Below are 13,850 nucleotides of genomic sequence, written 5' to 3' on the forward strand. Positions count from 1 at the left end.
GCTACCCTTGTAATTACTCAGGAACACTAGGGAAGGAAATACAGAACACAGAGGGGGTTAATACAAGGGCTGTTTATTACTATGATGGGCAGATGCTCCTAAAACAAGTTAACAGAAAACAGATGTATATATTTTGGGGAACAGGTTTCATTGCTGCAAGCATTCCAAATCAGAGGGACAATGATGTGATGAAGTATCTGACACAGAATAAACTTCCTGGCAGGCATTTTGTTACGAAAATGGGTGTTCTATTTGGTAATTCTTCCTTCCCAAGTTCACACACAAACCAGTTTAATTAGAGCCCAGGAAAGCAGCCCTCTCCTCTGCCACATCACCACACCATAGAGATGGGGAAAGGAGAAAGATTTTCATTATTTAACAAAATTGTGCGTGTGATTCATTGTTCACATGGGTCACCCACAGTCCGGTGGAAAAGAGCTCGTTCCTGCAGGTTCAAAGCACTCGCTGCCTTCAGGCATTTTAGTTCCACTCACTGAATCTCGCCCCAGGACATGCAACAACCTCCCTGGCTTCACAGTGACGTTTAATCCCCGCTTTCACCAAATATTCACATTTAAAAGAAATAAAAGGCTTTCTTGCCACATTCCTCTGAAGTGGAAAACATCAACCTGCAGAGCTGGAGTTTCCCGAAGCTGCTGCTGTTTGTGAGGTCACGTCACAGCTGCGCTGCTGCAGCTTCACTGCTTCTCCACACAAAACAAACACCCCGTGTGCTCAGGAACATCCTCCTACGGGTCGGGAATCCCCAGCTGATGTTTCAGCATCAAGTACTGCAAGAGAAAGAAAACCAAGTGTTAACGATTAAATCCCAGAGACCTACAAGTAGGAAAGCACCCACCCTTGCAGATGAGCCAGCAAAATCACTGCATTTGGCCAGAAGATGCACAAATGTCACTTTTCAAGCAGCACAAACAGCTACTCACTGAGCCAGTCGGTGCCCAGGCACCCACCGTGGCATCACACAGCGTCACCAAAGCAGCACCGGCACTGGAGTGAAGCTCATCACTGTACTAAACAGCATTCCCTTTTTTTTTTTTTTTTGCTTTTACCCCAGAAAAGGAATAAAAAGGGCACGGCCACCACCTGATCCAAGCCTTGGGTGACTCAACTGTCACTGTTCAGTCCCAGCACAGACAGCACTGGTCTGGTTTGGAAGAGAAGGGTCGGGCCCTCACATTTTTACGGCTGGCGATGGCTTGTTCCAACCACAGCAACTCCATGACCAAGTGATTTCTGTACGACTGGAGACCAGCCCGAGTTCGAGGAAGCTCCTTTATGTCCTCAAGCGGAATTTCTGCAAAGCAACAGAAAAATAACCTGTTCTTAGAACACAGATTCAGACAGCACCGTCTGTCTCTGTTGTTCTGACCTCTCCAGGATGCTCTCAAGGTTTTGGTTCTCGGTCACTCGCCCGGCTCTCACCCAGGCTGGCTCCAAGGGACTCGGCGTGCAGGACCGCACTGTCCCACGTAGAGGACACGGTGCTGTCGTTCTGCCGATCCTCGCTCTCTCCTGGGGCCTTTTCAGTGCATTTCTTTGCATCAGCCCCAAGATTTTTGAGGCTCGCTGTGTGGCCTTCACCTGCAGAACTCGGTTCTTTCTCACTTTGCAGCTGGGCTGTAGGTTTCCTGCTGCTGCAGCCCTGGTCCCGTTCAGGTTCAGGGTTGTCCAGCTCCTCCTGCGGTTTTTCTGCGCTGGCCACGTCACTCGGTACAGACTCCTGCGGAGCTGACAGCTTCTCTTGCGGTGGCTTCTAAAGCACCAAAACGTAAAAGATTGAAATATAAAGAAAATATAAAGATCTGAAAGGTGGCAGTCAGAGATCTGCTGTTAGCAGCACTCCTGCCATGACACCGCTGTGCTCTGCTCGGAGCCATTGTGGAATTTTTAAAGGACTTTCCTTCCAGAAGTGGTAAAACCATCAGAGAGCAGAGCTCAACCACAGGAGGGCAAGGTGGGTGTCTGGGGACAGCACCCACACAGTCACCTCTGCAGGTCGGGCGTGTGACTTGGGGCTGAGCTTCACCTGGAGGAAGAAATCCTCAGTGGGGTCTCAGGGACACAAACCGGGGACAGTCTCACAGGCCTCGGCTGCGTAATTATCATTTTTAATTTGGTAGAAATGCAGGTTCCTGGGACTACGCTGCAAAAGTACTGTCTGGGGTGCAGCTGCCCCGTCCGCACCACCTGCAGGTGCCCCAGTGCTCCCCCCAGAAGGGGCCGCAGAAGTCCCCAACATCGTGACGCGCAGACCTTGGGGACAAACACGGGGCGCGGCAGGAACTGTCCCCTCCACTCCAGCTGCTCCAGGTCTCCTTCGATCTCCCGCACCACGGCCTCGTACTGCGCCCGCAGGCTCCGGAACCGCCGCCGCAGCAGGTGCCCCCGCACGCAGGCCTGCGGGGTGGAGGTGCTGCTGCCAGAGCCCCCCCGGCCACACCGTCCCCCCTGTCCCTCACTGTCCCCCCTGTCCCTCACTGTCCCTCCCGCCCCCCCCACCGGGGTCTCGGCCGGGCGCACAAGGACCAAACGCGTCCCAGGGCAGGAACCAGGCGGGTTTTAATGAGGCAGCGCCGGCTGAGCAGGGCCCCCCGCGGGCCCCCCGTATCCAGCTGTGACCCCCAAGGCCCGCCCAGCTGTGACCCCCCCCCCCCGCTTCTCCGCGACGGCCCCGCCCGGCCGTGCCCACCCCACGGGGACCCCTCCCAGCCAGGCCCCCCTCCCACGGGCTTCTCCCCGCTCAGGGCCGCACCCCGGGCGGGCCCGCACCTGCAGGCGGGTCACACCGCGGACCAGCCGCCGCCACCGCTCCGCCTCCGCCCCCAGCGCCGCGGCCATGGCCAGCGCCACCGACCCGCCAACCGGGCGCCTCCTGATGGCGTCATCCGGCCGCGCCGGCGCCGCCGCCCGTCACGTGGGTCCCGCAAAGATGGCGGCGGGGCGGAGCTGGCCGCGCTGGGCCCGAGTGTCCCCGAGTGTCCCCGCGCTGTCGCCGCTGTCGCCGCCATCGGCCCTTCCGCGCGGGGGTGGCCCCGCTGTGGGGCTGCGGCTCCCGTGGGGGCTCCTGGTGGCGGCCGCGGGGTCAGGCGGCCGCGTCCTCGGGGTCCGGGCTCTCGGCCAAGTGCAGCTTCTGTCTGAGCGCGGGTCAGGGAAACGTGGGGACACGGGGACCTTGCGACCGCCGGCACCGTCACCAGTCCGGCACCGTCATTGCCAGCACTGCCACCCGTCCAGCACTGCCACCGCCAGCACTGTCACCACCGCCAGCACTGTCCCCACCATCACTGTCCCCCCCATCACTGTCCCCCCCCCCACCACTGTCCCCTCACCACCACTGTCCCCACCATCGCTGTCTCCTCACCATCGCTGTCCCCCCACCATCACTGTCCCCCCACCATCACTGTCCCCCCACCATCGCTGTCCCCACCATCACTGTCCCCTCACCATCGCTGTCTCCTCACCATCGCTGTCCCCCCACCATCACTGTCCCCCCACCATCACTGTCCCCCCACCATCGCTGTCCCCACCATCACTGTCCCCCCACCATCACTGTCCCCCCACCATCACTGTCCCCACCATCACTGTCCCCTCACCATCGCTGTCTCCTCACCATCGCTGTCTCCTCACCATCGCTGTCCCCTCACCATCGCTGTCCTCCCACCATCACTGCCCCCACCATCACTGCCCCCACCATCGCCACCCCGCCTCTCCCATTGTCACCCTCCCCGCCACCGCCATCTCTGCCACCACCACCATCACCGCTGTCACTGTCACCAGTGCCACCGCCATCGCCCCCGGGCCAGGATACATGGAGCTGCTGAGCTCCTCCAGCTGCAGAAGGCGAAGGCAGAGGCTGAGACACCCGCGGGGTGGCCGGGGCCGGGGGGGATCCCAGCCACGGCAGCAGGGCTGGGGACACGGGGGGTGACACTCACGTGTGCCAGCAGCTGGTCCAGGTTCCTGTCAGCCGCCACCTTCTTCTGCTCCTCGGGCAGCTCCTCCACGCAGCCGTCGAGCCCGAAGTGCAGCCGCGCCAGCTTCTCCTGCATCTCCCGCACGTGTTCCAGCTGCTCGAAGGAGCACTCCTTCCCTGCGCCGCGCCGGGGGCGTTAGGCCCCCCAGCCGTGCCCGCCCCCGCGTCCCCTCGGCCCCCCTGTGCCCCCCATCCCCTCACCGAACGCCTGCAGCTTTCCGGAGTGGAAGTCGCTGAGGAGGCTGAGCAGCCCCCCCTCCATCTCGCAGACATCGGACACGTCGGTGAGGAAGCTGTGCTGCAGCGGGGCCCCCCGCGCCGCGCCCCCCCGCTCCTTGCTGGCCCTGCCCGGGGCACACACAGGCTGGTACCGCCCGGACCCACCGCCCCGCACCGGAGGGACCCCGGGGGGCTGCCGGTCACCCCCCAGCCCCGGCACTGACCGCCGGAGCCGGGCGCGCTGGCGGGGCGAGGGCTGGGCGGGCAGCGGCAGCGCGAAGGACGCGCTTTTGCTGGGGGGCAGCGGGCGGGGGGCTCCGGGGGGCGGCGGCTGCGCCAGGCAGGTCTTGGGGCTCCGCTTCTTCCTCCGCTCCTCCATCCCGGCACCGGGAACCCCGCGCGGGACGGACGGGGCTCTCGGTGGCCCCTTCCCCGCACCGGGGCCTCTCGTCCCCGCCGGGGTCTGCCCGGAGCGGGCGGGGTCGGGTCCTCCCGGGGAGCTCCGGGCGGCACCGGGAGCTCCGGGCGGTGTCGGGAGCTCGGACCCGGGCACCAGCAGCCGGGCTCGGGCTGCGCGATCGCGGCCCCTGCGCTGGAGCGGAGCCGGGGGCTGCGGGAGCCCCCTTGTCCACAGCCTCCGGCCGCCCGGCGGGGACTGACCCGCGCTGAGCCCCGGCCCGACCCCCGGTACCGGCCCGACCCCCGGTACCGGCCCGGCCGCGTCCCCGAGCCCGCCGGACACTCGTCCCCGCAATCCCAGCGTCGGGATTTGCATTTAAAGGGAAAGGAACTTCCTCCGGGAGTGGCACTGCCGGTCACCGGCTGCCCGAGCAACGCGGCCCGTTCCCGTGTGGCTTCCCCGGGGACGCCCCGCAGAGCGGGGTCACCGCCCGCCCCCCCCCGGGGCTTCCCCCGCGTCCCCCCGGTGTCCCCAGACTCGGAGCTCGGGATCGTCGCCGCAGGAACGATCCCCCGCCCCTCACAAAGGAGCGAGGTGAACGGCAGATCCCATCCCCTCCGCGCACACACAACCCAACGTGGCTTCTTATTTCAGTCCTTGCGGGACTTCAAGCCAATGTTGGACGTTTTGGAGCCAGCCGGGGGTTCGGTGCCACCAGTGCCAGGACCCGCAGGGCACACGGTGCTTGGTGGCCACCCCGGCTCGCAGGGAGGGACAATCACAGATGAGATTCCCCGTTCTGGAGTCCTGGGGACAAACCCACCCGAGCCTCGTGTCCCCGTTGCCGCAGAAGGTCCCTCCCGGGTCCCCCTGGCCCCGGGGAAGGAAGAGCCAGCGCCCCGGGGAGCCGAGCCCAGCAGAACCCCCATCCCCACCCCAGCGCCCCAAATCTTCCCTCCCAAACATGGCCTAACAAGCAAGAAACAACACACAGAGCAGCAGCGAGGTTGAGTGCATTTCTATTCGATACAGAGATACATACAATAGCCCCCCCCCCCCAGTGGTTATCTGTACCATAACAGGGAAAATTAAAAAAAAAAAAGGTGGCTTTCTAAGGTTTTTGTTTTATTGAAAGGATGGAAAGAGGTCCACAGCCCGTCAGCTGGGAACGGGGCTCCTGCCACTCCTTCCAAGGCAGACGCGTCCCTGCACTGGGGGAAGAAACACGGACATCGAGGGGCCGACGAAGCCGCGCTCGGCTCCAGGGAACATCCCAGCAGATGTTCGGGGCCGTGGCTCTGTGGAGACTCGTTAGACCCTAACTCACTGGAGTCCCCATGAGGAAGGAAGACACGGTCCTTGTGCTGGCCCCAGCAATTCGGGTTGAGCCGCAGGTTGTGGAGCAGACGCAGGTTTATCCTCCTGCAGCTCCAGCTCTGTGGACGCCCCCGAGACCGTCTGCTCAGCGACCGGGAGGTCCTGACACAGGGCAGAGGAGCTCGGGCAGAACCTCCCCAGCCCCTTGCACAACCGACCACATGCACTTGTGCAAAACACTTGGGACTTAGACCTTTGGATTAACTGTTTAATACACTTGTGCGCATGTGCGTATAGCAAAGAGGCAACTGTGAATCATAAGGCGGTTGAGACGCTGGCAGGTTCTGGGTGAACCGGGCACTCCCCATTCCTCTGCTTCTCTTTGTCCCCGATCAACACATAAAACCCAGGCAGAGGAAGAGAAACGGCCTCTTCCCCCCTTGTTTGCTCCACTCACGGGCACCAAAAAAACACGAGTGTCTGGGAGACCCAACGCAGAGGAGGGAGAATCCAGAGCTGGGAAAGGCTGCGGTTCTCCTCGGCTCAGCTCCTTCGCTCTCACTCGATGCAGAGTCACTGTGGAGGTGCTGACAGACCCATCCGCTTGCCTGAGCTGTGTTAGATTTTCGGGAGTTCACAGCCTGCCAGTGACAAGTCTTGTCGTGAAAGGGCCCTTAGGTTGAGTCTCCATATATTAGTTATTCACGCACACGCAGGGAGGTGGGTCATTCTAGCTTTCACATGTATCCATATATAAAGTGTTCGTTGCCCTGCACGTATTTTATATATCATATATATAATCATATATATATATATATATATATAAAAATTTTAAAAACCCTCCAAAAACCTAAGCCAGGAAATCCGGAATCCCCCGGAGGCTTGACCTCTCGCGCCTGTCCCAGCACCAGGAGAGGGGCGTCGGGCCGAGTCTCTGGAACCCCCCACGTTCCCCTCCCTCTCCCGCTGCTCCGCGGGCTCAGGCAGCGCCCTGAGCCCCCTCCTCGGTCCCGCTCTGCCCCGAGGCTCCTGTGCTCAGTTCTCCCAGGCTCTCCGCAGGATCCGCGCCGTGCGGTGGCTTTCCCGAGTGCAGACAATCCTGCTCGGCTGCAGAACCTCCCGCTGCCGCCGCCGCCTCGGGGCCGTCCCGAGGTGGGTCCTTCGAAGGCTCCGAGGGGTCCGTGTCTGCGCGAGGTGCGTGGGCACACAGGTCCTGCACCTTCTTGTTGAGGTCATTGCGTTCTGTCTGCAGGGCTCGGCACAGCTTCTCCAAGCGCTGGATTTTCACCTGAAGCCCCTCTAACTCTTTGTCCCGAAGAGTTTTCTGCAAATAAGAGAGACAGTTCAGACTCTGCCACACTGGGGACAGAGGCAGAAAGAGAGAAAGACAGAACCATGGAATCATGGAATCATTTTGGTTGCAAAAGCCCCTCAAGATCAAGTCCAATCGCTCCCCCATCCCTGGCACTGCCCCATGTCCTGAGAACCTCATCTCCGTCTGTTCAACCCCTCCAGGGATGGTGACTCCAGCACTGCCCTGGGCAGCCTGTTCCAATGCCCCACAGCCCTTCGGGGAAGAAATTGTTCCCAAGATCCAAACTCAACCTCCTCTAAACCCGCTCCCATCACGCTTGTGCTCCAGCCCCTTCCCCAGCTCCGTTCCCGTCTCTGAACTTGCTCCAGCACCTCAGGGGCTTTCTTGTTGGGAGCGGCCCAAAACTGAGGCCAGGATTTGAGGTTTGGCCTCCCCTCAGCTCCAGCCCAAAGCCACACAACACGTCCCCGCACTGCTCCAGCCTCCTCACCTCCTCAGCCATCTCCAGCAGAGCCTTGTTGCTGCTCTCCCAGCGAGAGCGATACATCGTGGTCTCCTTCTCCAGCTTCTTGATTTTCTTAGTCATCTACAGAACGACAGTGACAAAAAAAAGGGAATAAATAAGCCACAGGCAGAGCGCTGCAGTCAGTGACATCTCATGTGTCCCCAAACTGGCACCCGCTGTCCCAGCACAGTTCTGCCGTCCTGGGAAACGTCTCCGTGTCTCGCTGCAGCTTCAGCAGTGGGAAACACTGAGTGGGTAACAACAAACCAGGGGACGGGGCAGCACTGCTTGTTCTGACGCAGCAAGGATGGTATGGACCCTCTGTGAGCAGCCGGCTCATGGCTGATTTTAATATTTACCAGCAAAACTAAACAAAACTAAAGGGCTGCGGCTCTTCGCTCAAGGAGAGACAGACAGGCAGCGCCTCCAGACCGCAGGAGCTCTGCTGGGCAGCAAGAGCATCACCCACCTTCTCCATCTCCTGTTTAAAGGTCGTGAACACTTCACTGCTTTTGGAAAGGGTGTTCTGGAATTCTTCAAACTTCTCCGTGTAGAGAGCGAGCTGCGGGAAGAGACAGGGTTAGAGCTGCTCACCGTGCACCTCCCGACAGCCCTTGCCAAGAACTGAGGTAGCGATCTTGTGACGGGGCTTCATGACAAACAACAGGGCAGGACAGGGCTGCTCTGCCAGCATTAGGCGCAGGAGAATGTGGAAAAATTCCTTCCTAGGGAAACATCCTGAGGCTGATGTGTTCTGCAAACGTCTGGCCTGGGCAGGAGCACTTGCTGGGTCTGATTCAGCAAGGAGTGATCACACGATGCTCCCAGTCCTGGTGAAAACCAAAAACCAAGGCTCCTTTCTCCCGGAAGGCAGAATCACTGCAGGAAGTCTCAGCTCACACTGGGCTGACACAGGCTCACCAAAACCAAACGCAGGAGCAATCCTACCCCTGTGTCTTCCAGATTAAAGAACTTTGGGTTGTTCCCTGCTTAGGGAGGAAAAAAAGAAAAAAAAAACCAAGCAAATAATCAGGCTGAGCACAGAGTGGGTAACTCACCTGCTGCTTGAGATGGGTCTCCTGCTGCTTCATCAGCTCGCACATTCTCTGCGAGGCCACCGCTTCCTTCAGCAGCTGGGGAAGAGCAAAGGCAGTGACCCGGCTGTCACCAGGGACGGCTCTCAGCATGTCCCTGCCGACGGGAGCGGGCTGGGGGGGCCGCGAGGAGCAGAGCAGGGCTGCAGTCTCACCCCGTCTGCGCTCTGCCCTTGGGGAGCCAGGGGAACGAGCCTCCGCAGAGGGACAAGGCAAAAAGCGAAGCGCTCGCAAAACTGCCCCGAGACTTACAAAGTCCTTCTCCCGCTGGTGTCTCTCCTCGGCTTCCTTCAGCATCTCCTGCGCCTGCTGGAGTTTGGCGTCCACCAGCTGCTGCTGCAGGTCCTTGTGTTTGAACACCTTGTCGATGTGCTGCCAAGGGAACGGGACCGGTCACCGCCACGCTCAGGGCTGTCCCAGCAGCCACCCCAAGGGAAGAGCCCAGAGCCTCCTTTCCCCCACCAGGAACACAAACACGCGTCACCGGGCAGAACGGAGGCACCAGAGCAGCCCTGCACCCCGATCCCACCCCGACCCACCTCCTCCCGCAGCTCGTACTGCTCAATGAGCTTCTTGAGCCGCTCCGCCAGCTCCATGTTCTCCTGGCGCAGCTTGGAGTTCCGCTCGTTGTGCTGCTCCATCTGGAGCTGAATGTCGTTCAGCGTCACCTGGAAGTGGGATGTCACCTCCTTCCTCTTCTCCTCTTCCTCCCGTGCACGCTGGACACCCTCCTCCTGTGCGAGGAGAGCAGGGAAAGTGGGGACGTGTCACTCTGGGGAGCAAACTGCCCAAATCGATGCTCTGAACCCGCCCGGCCTCCCACTGCTGCGTGTAGCCATCAGGAAACAACTTTGGACTTTTTCCCTCCCTCTCTCCAGTGAATATACCCTGAATTAACACTCAGGCACTGTGGATAATCATTTAACAGCAAAATTAAAGCACTGCCCCAGATGGCAGACTGAGGGCGCTCATTGGGAAAAGTAAATTTGCTAGAACAGTTCTCGGCGAGTGATCCAAGCGCTTTGGGATGCAGCAGCTCCTGGAGAAGCGCCCCGGAGACACTTGCCTTGAGGGTGCGGTTGTGTCTCTGCAGCTCGCGGCACAGGCTCTCCAGCTTGCTGCGGGCCAGGATGGCCTTGCTGTGCTCACTCTGCAGGTGATCCTTCTCTTGCACCAGCTGCGTCTGCTTCTTCTGCAAGATCTTCATCTGTTTCTGGGAGGTGCGGTGCTCTTCCAGCTGGGACAGGGGAGCAAAGGGCATAGATGATGCAAACTAGACCAGAACAATGTGCTGCGCCCTGAGGAGGGGCTCAAAGAAGTGCTCTCTGTGCTCTGAGGGGAGGACACAACGCAAAAGATGCCGCTTTGGAGCGGAGCAGGACTGATGCAGACCCCAAGGTCCCCTGAACAGGTCCCTGAATTCCTGTCCTGCTGGAATCTGAAAGATTTAAATGTTCATCCAGCACCTCCACGCACGTGTTGGTAAAAGAGATGCAGCTTCTGCATTAGAGGAGCAGAGAAAAAAACAGATCCAGACTCCTCTTACACACAGATTTGCCCAAAATGCTCCCGCACGTGCTTACACTTCCGCAAACGACAAAGCCTGGCTGAACCAAGCAACATCTGTCCTCTGGTATTTGGATACCCAGCACCGCAGAGATCCCAGAACATACACCGCAAAGCTACAGGTGTGTTCCTGGACTGTCCCTCTTCATATCAAGAAGAAATACAAATCTACAGCCACGTCCTGGCTCCTCGAGCAGCTCCCGCAGCCGCTGCTGCGGTGCCCTCCCCAGAGCCCGGGATGGAGAAAGACGCACTCACCAGCTCAGCGTATTTCTTGCACAGCGCTGCTAGTTTCTCCTCTGGCGTGCTCAAGGTGTTCAGTGTCTGCATCAGCAAAGTGATTTCTTTGCCTGGAATGAGAGGTGGAATTTAAAAAAATAAATAAATAAACAAACCAAAATCCATTTACAGAGCTCTGGTTCATAAGGGCAAGGAGAGGAGAGACAAACCAGGTCTCAGAGCCGCGCCTGCCCTGGGGCAGAGCCACCACTTCTTCTCAGGGCTCTGCCCCAGAGATTTCACCGCACGCAGTGGGGGAACACCCCCCCAGCTGGGGCCAGACCCAATTTTCAGAGCGGAACCACCGCTGGGCTGGCTGGAGAGAGTTGTGTCTGCAGAACCGCTCACCTAGGCCCTTGGCTTTCTTCTTTTCCTGAGCCTTCTTCTGATCCCGCTCCCCACACTCCTCGCCGGGTCGAAACTCTTCAGTCCCCTTTGTGTTCTCCTTCTCCCCGTTCATCTCAGGGCCGCCCGTCTCCTGGTCACCGTTCCTCGGGGACTCGCTGCGACACTTCTCGGCTTCTTCCGTCTCGGCGGGCTCGCTCTGGCCGCCGTCCTCGCCCGCGCCCTCCTGGCTGGCATCCACGCAGTACGTGTTCAAGATGTCCTCGAGCTGCCGGCTCAGCTCTTCAGAGACGTCCCGCACGGTGGGCCGGGAGGACTTGGTGTCCTCCTGCACGAGAGGAGCTGCAGGAGACAGGAACACAAAAGCGTGAGGCTTCCCCAACGCCGTCGGTTCCCTAGAAGTGGCTGAAAAAGGGGAGGTTTTCCGAGTACCCGCCGCAGCAGGGCCGGACAAACCTCCAGCGACATGAGCCGCTTTGTTCTGGCGGCGTCTGCAGCCGCTGCCGTGACAATGGACGTGCGTTCCCAACAGACTCGCTTTTGATCACAAGAGCATGACCAAGCCCCTGACATCTGTCAAGAGCAAAAATTCCCCCCCTCCTTCCCCCTAATCTTTCATGAAAGCAGGTTGCATGCGAGCTTTCCCTCACGGGAACTGCTTGCTGACATCCCCAGAGCCGGGTTTTTTACATTACGATCAATTTTTAAACCTGAGTTGACCTCTCTCTGTGCGTGTCCTACATCCCACATTTACTGGGCACCACAATATACAGCAGGGTTCACTTTAACCAGTCACCTACTTGGTTAGACCTGCTTTTTGTCTTCCAGGGAATAATTTTTACGAAGCGTCAGTAACAGGGCAGGTCACTCAGTGCTGCCCCAAGGAAAGAGTTGTCTGACATTTCCCAAATGGGACCCTTAAGGACAAACAACCCCTCGTTTTCAGACGAGAACCAGCTCCGCGCTTTGGTCAAGACATGGTAACTGCTTCAGAACTGTACACATGCAGAAACACAGAGAAACTGGGATTTTCTGCCCTGGAAATCACAGCTGCTCTCCGACAAGTCACAGGAGCTGCAGACAGTTGCCCACCCTCCCACAGAGGAAGCACCAGCCACTCTCCAGGCTCCAGACCCCTCCTCACGCCCCAGGGACCCCCCACCTTCCAGGGGTGCCACGGCCTCTGGCGAGTCCCCATCCTCCAGCACCAGTTTGGAAGCGCTGCCAGGCTGTGGGGCGGCTTTGGTCTCCCCACCTTGGTTCTTCATCTTGACCTTTCTCCCTGGCTCAGTCCTGACAAACCCTAGAGAAAGAGAAACAGCAACTAAACCTAACTTTAAGAAGCCTGCGGGATTTTAGGAGTCATTCACCTGGACTGGGAAGGAATTTGTTCTCAGCACAGTCTCCCACCCGCAGCTCCATGCCAGGGAAAACATCGTTTTGTTGTTGATTTGCACCTCAGCACAAAGGTCTCTGTGCCAGGATAACTCCTGTTCCTGCTGAGAGAGCCGGACACAGCTCCCCCAAGAGCACAGCACCATCTCCCAACTCACACTCAGCACCAGTTTCCCTAATCTGCTCTAGTTAAGGTACTAATTAGGGAGCAGCGGCAGCCTGTGCTCCTCGCCCGGAGCCAAGGGGCTGTTCCAGGAGAAGCAGAGAACAGCTTCTCTCGCCGTTTCGCAGCGGTGAAACGGGGATCTCGGCGTTTCCTCGGAGCGCAGCCCGGGGCCGGGCTCGGGAAGGAGCGTTGGCAGCGGCCGAGCCCGTGTCCGCCCCGCGGGCACAGCCGGGCCCGCCCCACGCGGCCCCAGGCGCTGCTTTTCTGGGCTGCCGGGAACAACTCACCTCCCGTGGCGCTTCCCCGCGGGCGGGAACAGCCCCGAATCACCCCCTGCACCCCCCCCGGCCCCCCATAACCTCCTGCCCCCCACAGCCTCCTGACCCCCCCAACCTCCTGCCTCCCACAGCCTCCTGAGCCCCCCACAACCTCCTGCCCCCCCCCCAACCTCCTGCCCCTCACAACCTCCTGTCCCCCAGCAGCCCCAGCCCCGACACCGACATCCCCGGCCCGGCCAACTCCCTCCCCCGTTATTAGTATTTTTGCCCCATCCCTAATTAGCACCGCCCCCCCCGCTCTGCACCCCCCGGTACCCCCGTTAGTGCCCCGGACCCTGCTGCCCGTCTCGCCCCCGGGATAAGCCCCCATGACGATAAAAGGAAACACACGTGTGTGTCCCCCCGCCCCCCAGCACCGCAGTGACGTCACGCACGCACCCCGCTGACGTCACCTCCAGCGGTCTGACGCAAGTCTTCCCTCTCTCTCCTCAGCCAATCACCGCGCCGGCCCCGGCGGCACCCCGGTACATCGGAGGGGAAGGGGTGAGGGAGGAGAGGGCGCAAGGGCCCCTCCCGGCGCGGCGCGGCCTGCCCGGTGCCGGTACCGGTGCTGAGGGAAGCGGCTCCGGCCCGGGCCTCCCGGCGGCCCCGCGCTGCGCATGCGCCGGGCCGCACCGCCCACCAATCAGCGCCGGGCTGCCGCGGGGGCTGCCGGGAAAGAGCGGCAGCCGTGGCGGGGAAGCCCCGCGGACTACAGCTCCCGACATGCCCTGCGCGGGGCCCGCCGTGCGAACTACAACTCCCAGCGTGCCCCGCGCGGGGCCCTCGCCGGTAGCGGCACCGCAGGGCCCGCCCGGGGCCACCCCCGGGGCCACCCCCGATCCCCCCGGGACACCGGAGCCCTCCCGCTCCTCCCCACCGAGGGAAGGGGGAATCACGGCAGAACCTGCCCCGAGAGCCTCCCGCCGCCACCCGAG

General features: G+C 60.5%; 3 protein-coding genes across 4 annotated transcripts; all 3 read right to left on the reverse strand.

Moving 5' to 3' along the window:
- Positions 1-56: 56 nt before the first annotated feature.
- Positions 57-2,872, reverse strand: IQCC (IQ motif containing C). The gene is made up of 5 exons (XM_065650311.1): positions 2,791-2,872; positions 2,275-2,418; positions 1,444-1,774; positions 1,197-1,315; positions 57-791 (listed from the first exon to the last, which is right to left on the reverse strand). The coding sequence occupies exons 1-5, from the start codon at positions 2,857-2,859 to the stop codon at positions 750-752; spliced, it is 705 nt and encodes a 234-aa protein (XP_065506383.1). The 5' UTR covers positions 2,860-2,872; the 3' UTR covers positions 57-749.
- Positions 2,717-4,969, reverse strand: CCDC28B (coiled-coil domain containing 28B). Its single transcript, XM_065650312.1, has 5 exons — positions 4,438-4,969; positions 4,196-4,338; positions 3,957-4,111; positions 3,830-3,852; positions 2,717-3,155 (listed from the first exon to the last, which is right to left on the reverse strand). Exons 1-5 carry the CDS (start codon positions 4,590-4,592, stop codon positions 3,104-3,106), a joined length of 528 nt encoding a protein of 175 aa, XP_065506384.1. The 5' UTR covers positions 4,593-4,969; the 3' UTR covers positions 2,717-3,103.
- A 726-nt stretch (positions 4,970-5,695) lies between these two features.
- TXLNA (taxilin alpha) lies at positions 5,696-13,519 on the reverse strand. Of its 2 annotated transcripts, none has more exons than XM_065650746.1 (11): positions 13,326-13,519; positions 12,197-12,337; positions 11,038-11,376; positions 10,669-10,760; positions 9,911-10,081; positions 9,384-9,578; positions 9,097-9,216; positions 8,809-8,883; positions 8,220-8,312; positions 7,736-7,831; positions 5,696-7,254 (listed from the first exon to the last, which is right to left on the reverse strand). In XM_065650746.1, the coding sequence occupies exons 2-11, from the start codon at positions 12,300-12,302 to the stop codon at positions 6,910-6,912; spliced, it is 1,632 nt and encodes a 543-aa protein (XP_065506818.1). In that variant the 5' UTR covers positions 12,303-12,337; positions 13,326-13,519; the 3' UTR covers positions 5,696-6,909. The 2 variants fall into 2 exon arrangements, with proteins under 2 accessions (XP_065506818.1, XP_065506816.1); XM_065650744.1 differs by having other exon boundaries at positions 13,312-13,519.
- Positions 13,520-13,850: the final 331 nt, after the last annotated feature.

This window comes from Caloenas nicobarica, chromosome 23 (genome assembly GCF_036013445.1).
Source record: "Caloenas nicobarica isolate bCalNic1 chromosome 23, bCalNic1.hap1, whole genome shotgun sequence".
In the NCBI taxonomy this organism is placed as follows: domain Eukaryota; kingdom Metazoa; phylum Chordata; class Aves; order Columbiformes; family Columbidae; genus Caloenas; species Caloenas nicobarica.

Coding starts and splice junctions, on each gene's coding strand:
- CCDC28B (XM_065650312.1), bottom strand. CDS start 4,592: ATGGAGGAGCGGAGGAAGAAGCGGAGCCCCAAGACCTGCCTGGCGCAG. Junction 4,112..4,195: donor CGGAAAGCTGCAGGCGTTCG/GTGAGGGGATGG, acceptor GGCGCGGCGCAG/GGAAGGAGTGCTCCTTCGAG. Junction 3,156..3,829: donor GAGGAGCTCAGCAGCTCCAT/GTATCCTGGCCC, acceptor ACCCGCGCTCAG/ACAGAAGCTGCACTTGGCCG.
- TXLNA (XM_065650746.1), bottom strand. CDS start 12,302: ATGAAGAACCAAGGTGGGGAGACCAAAGCCGCCCCACAGCCTGGCAGC. Junction 11,377..12,196: donor GGCCGTGGCACCCCTGGAAG/GTGGGGGGTCCC, acceptor TGTCTCCTGCAG/CTCCTCTCGTGCAGGAGGAC. Junction 7,832..8,219: donor TTAAACAGGAGATGGAGAAG/GTGGGTGATGCT, acceptor GTCGTTCTGTAG/ATGACTAAGAAAATCAAGAA.
- IQCC (XM_065650311.1), bottom strand. CDS start 2,859: ATGGCCGCGGCGCTGGGGGCGGAGGCGGAGCGGTGGCGGCGGCTGGTC. Junction 1,775..2,274: donor GCCCCGTGTTTGTCCCCAAG/GTCTGCGCGTCA, acceptor TTGGTGCTTTAG/AAGCCACCGCAAGAGAAGCT. Junction 1,316..1,443: donor GTCCCTTGGAGCCAGCCTGG/GTGAGAGCCGGG, acceptor GTTGCTTTGCAG/AAATTCCGCTTGAGGACATA.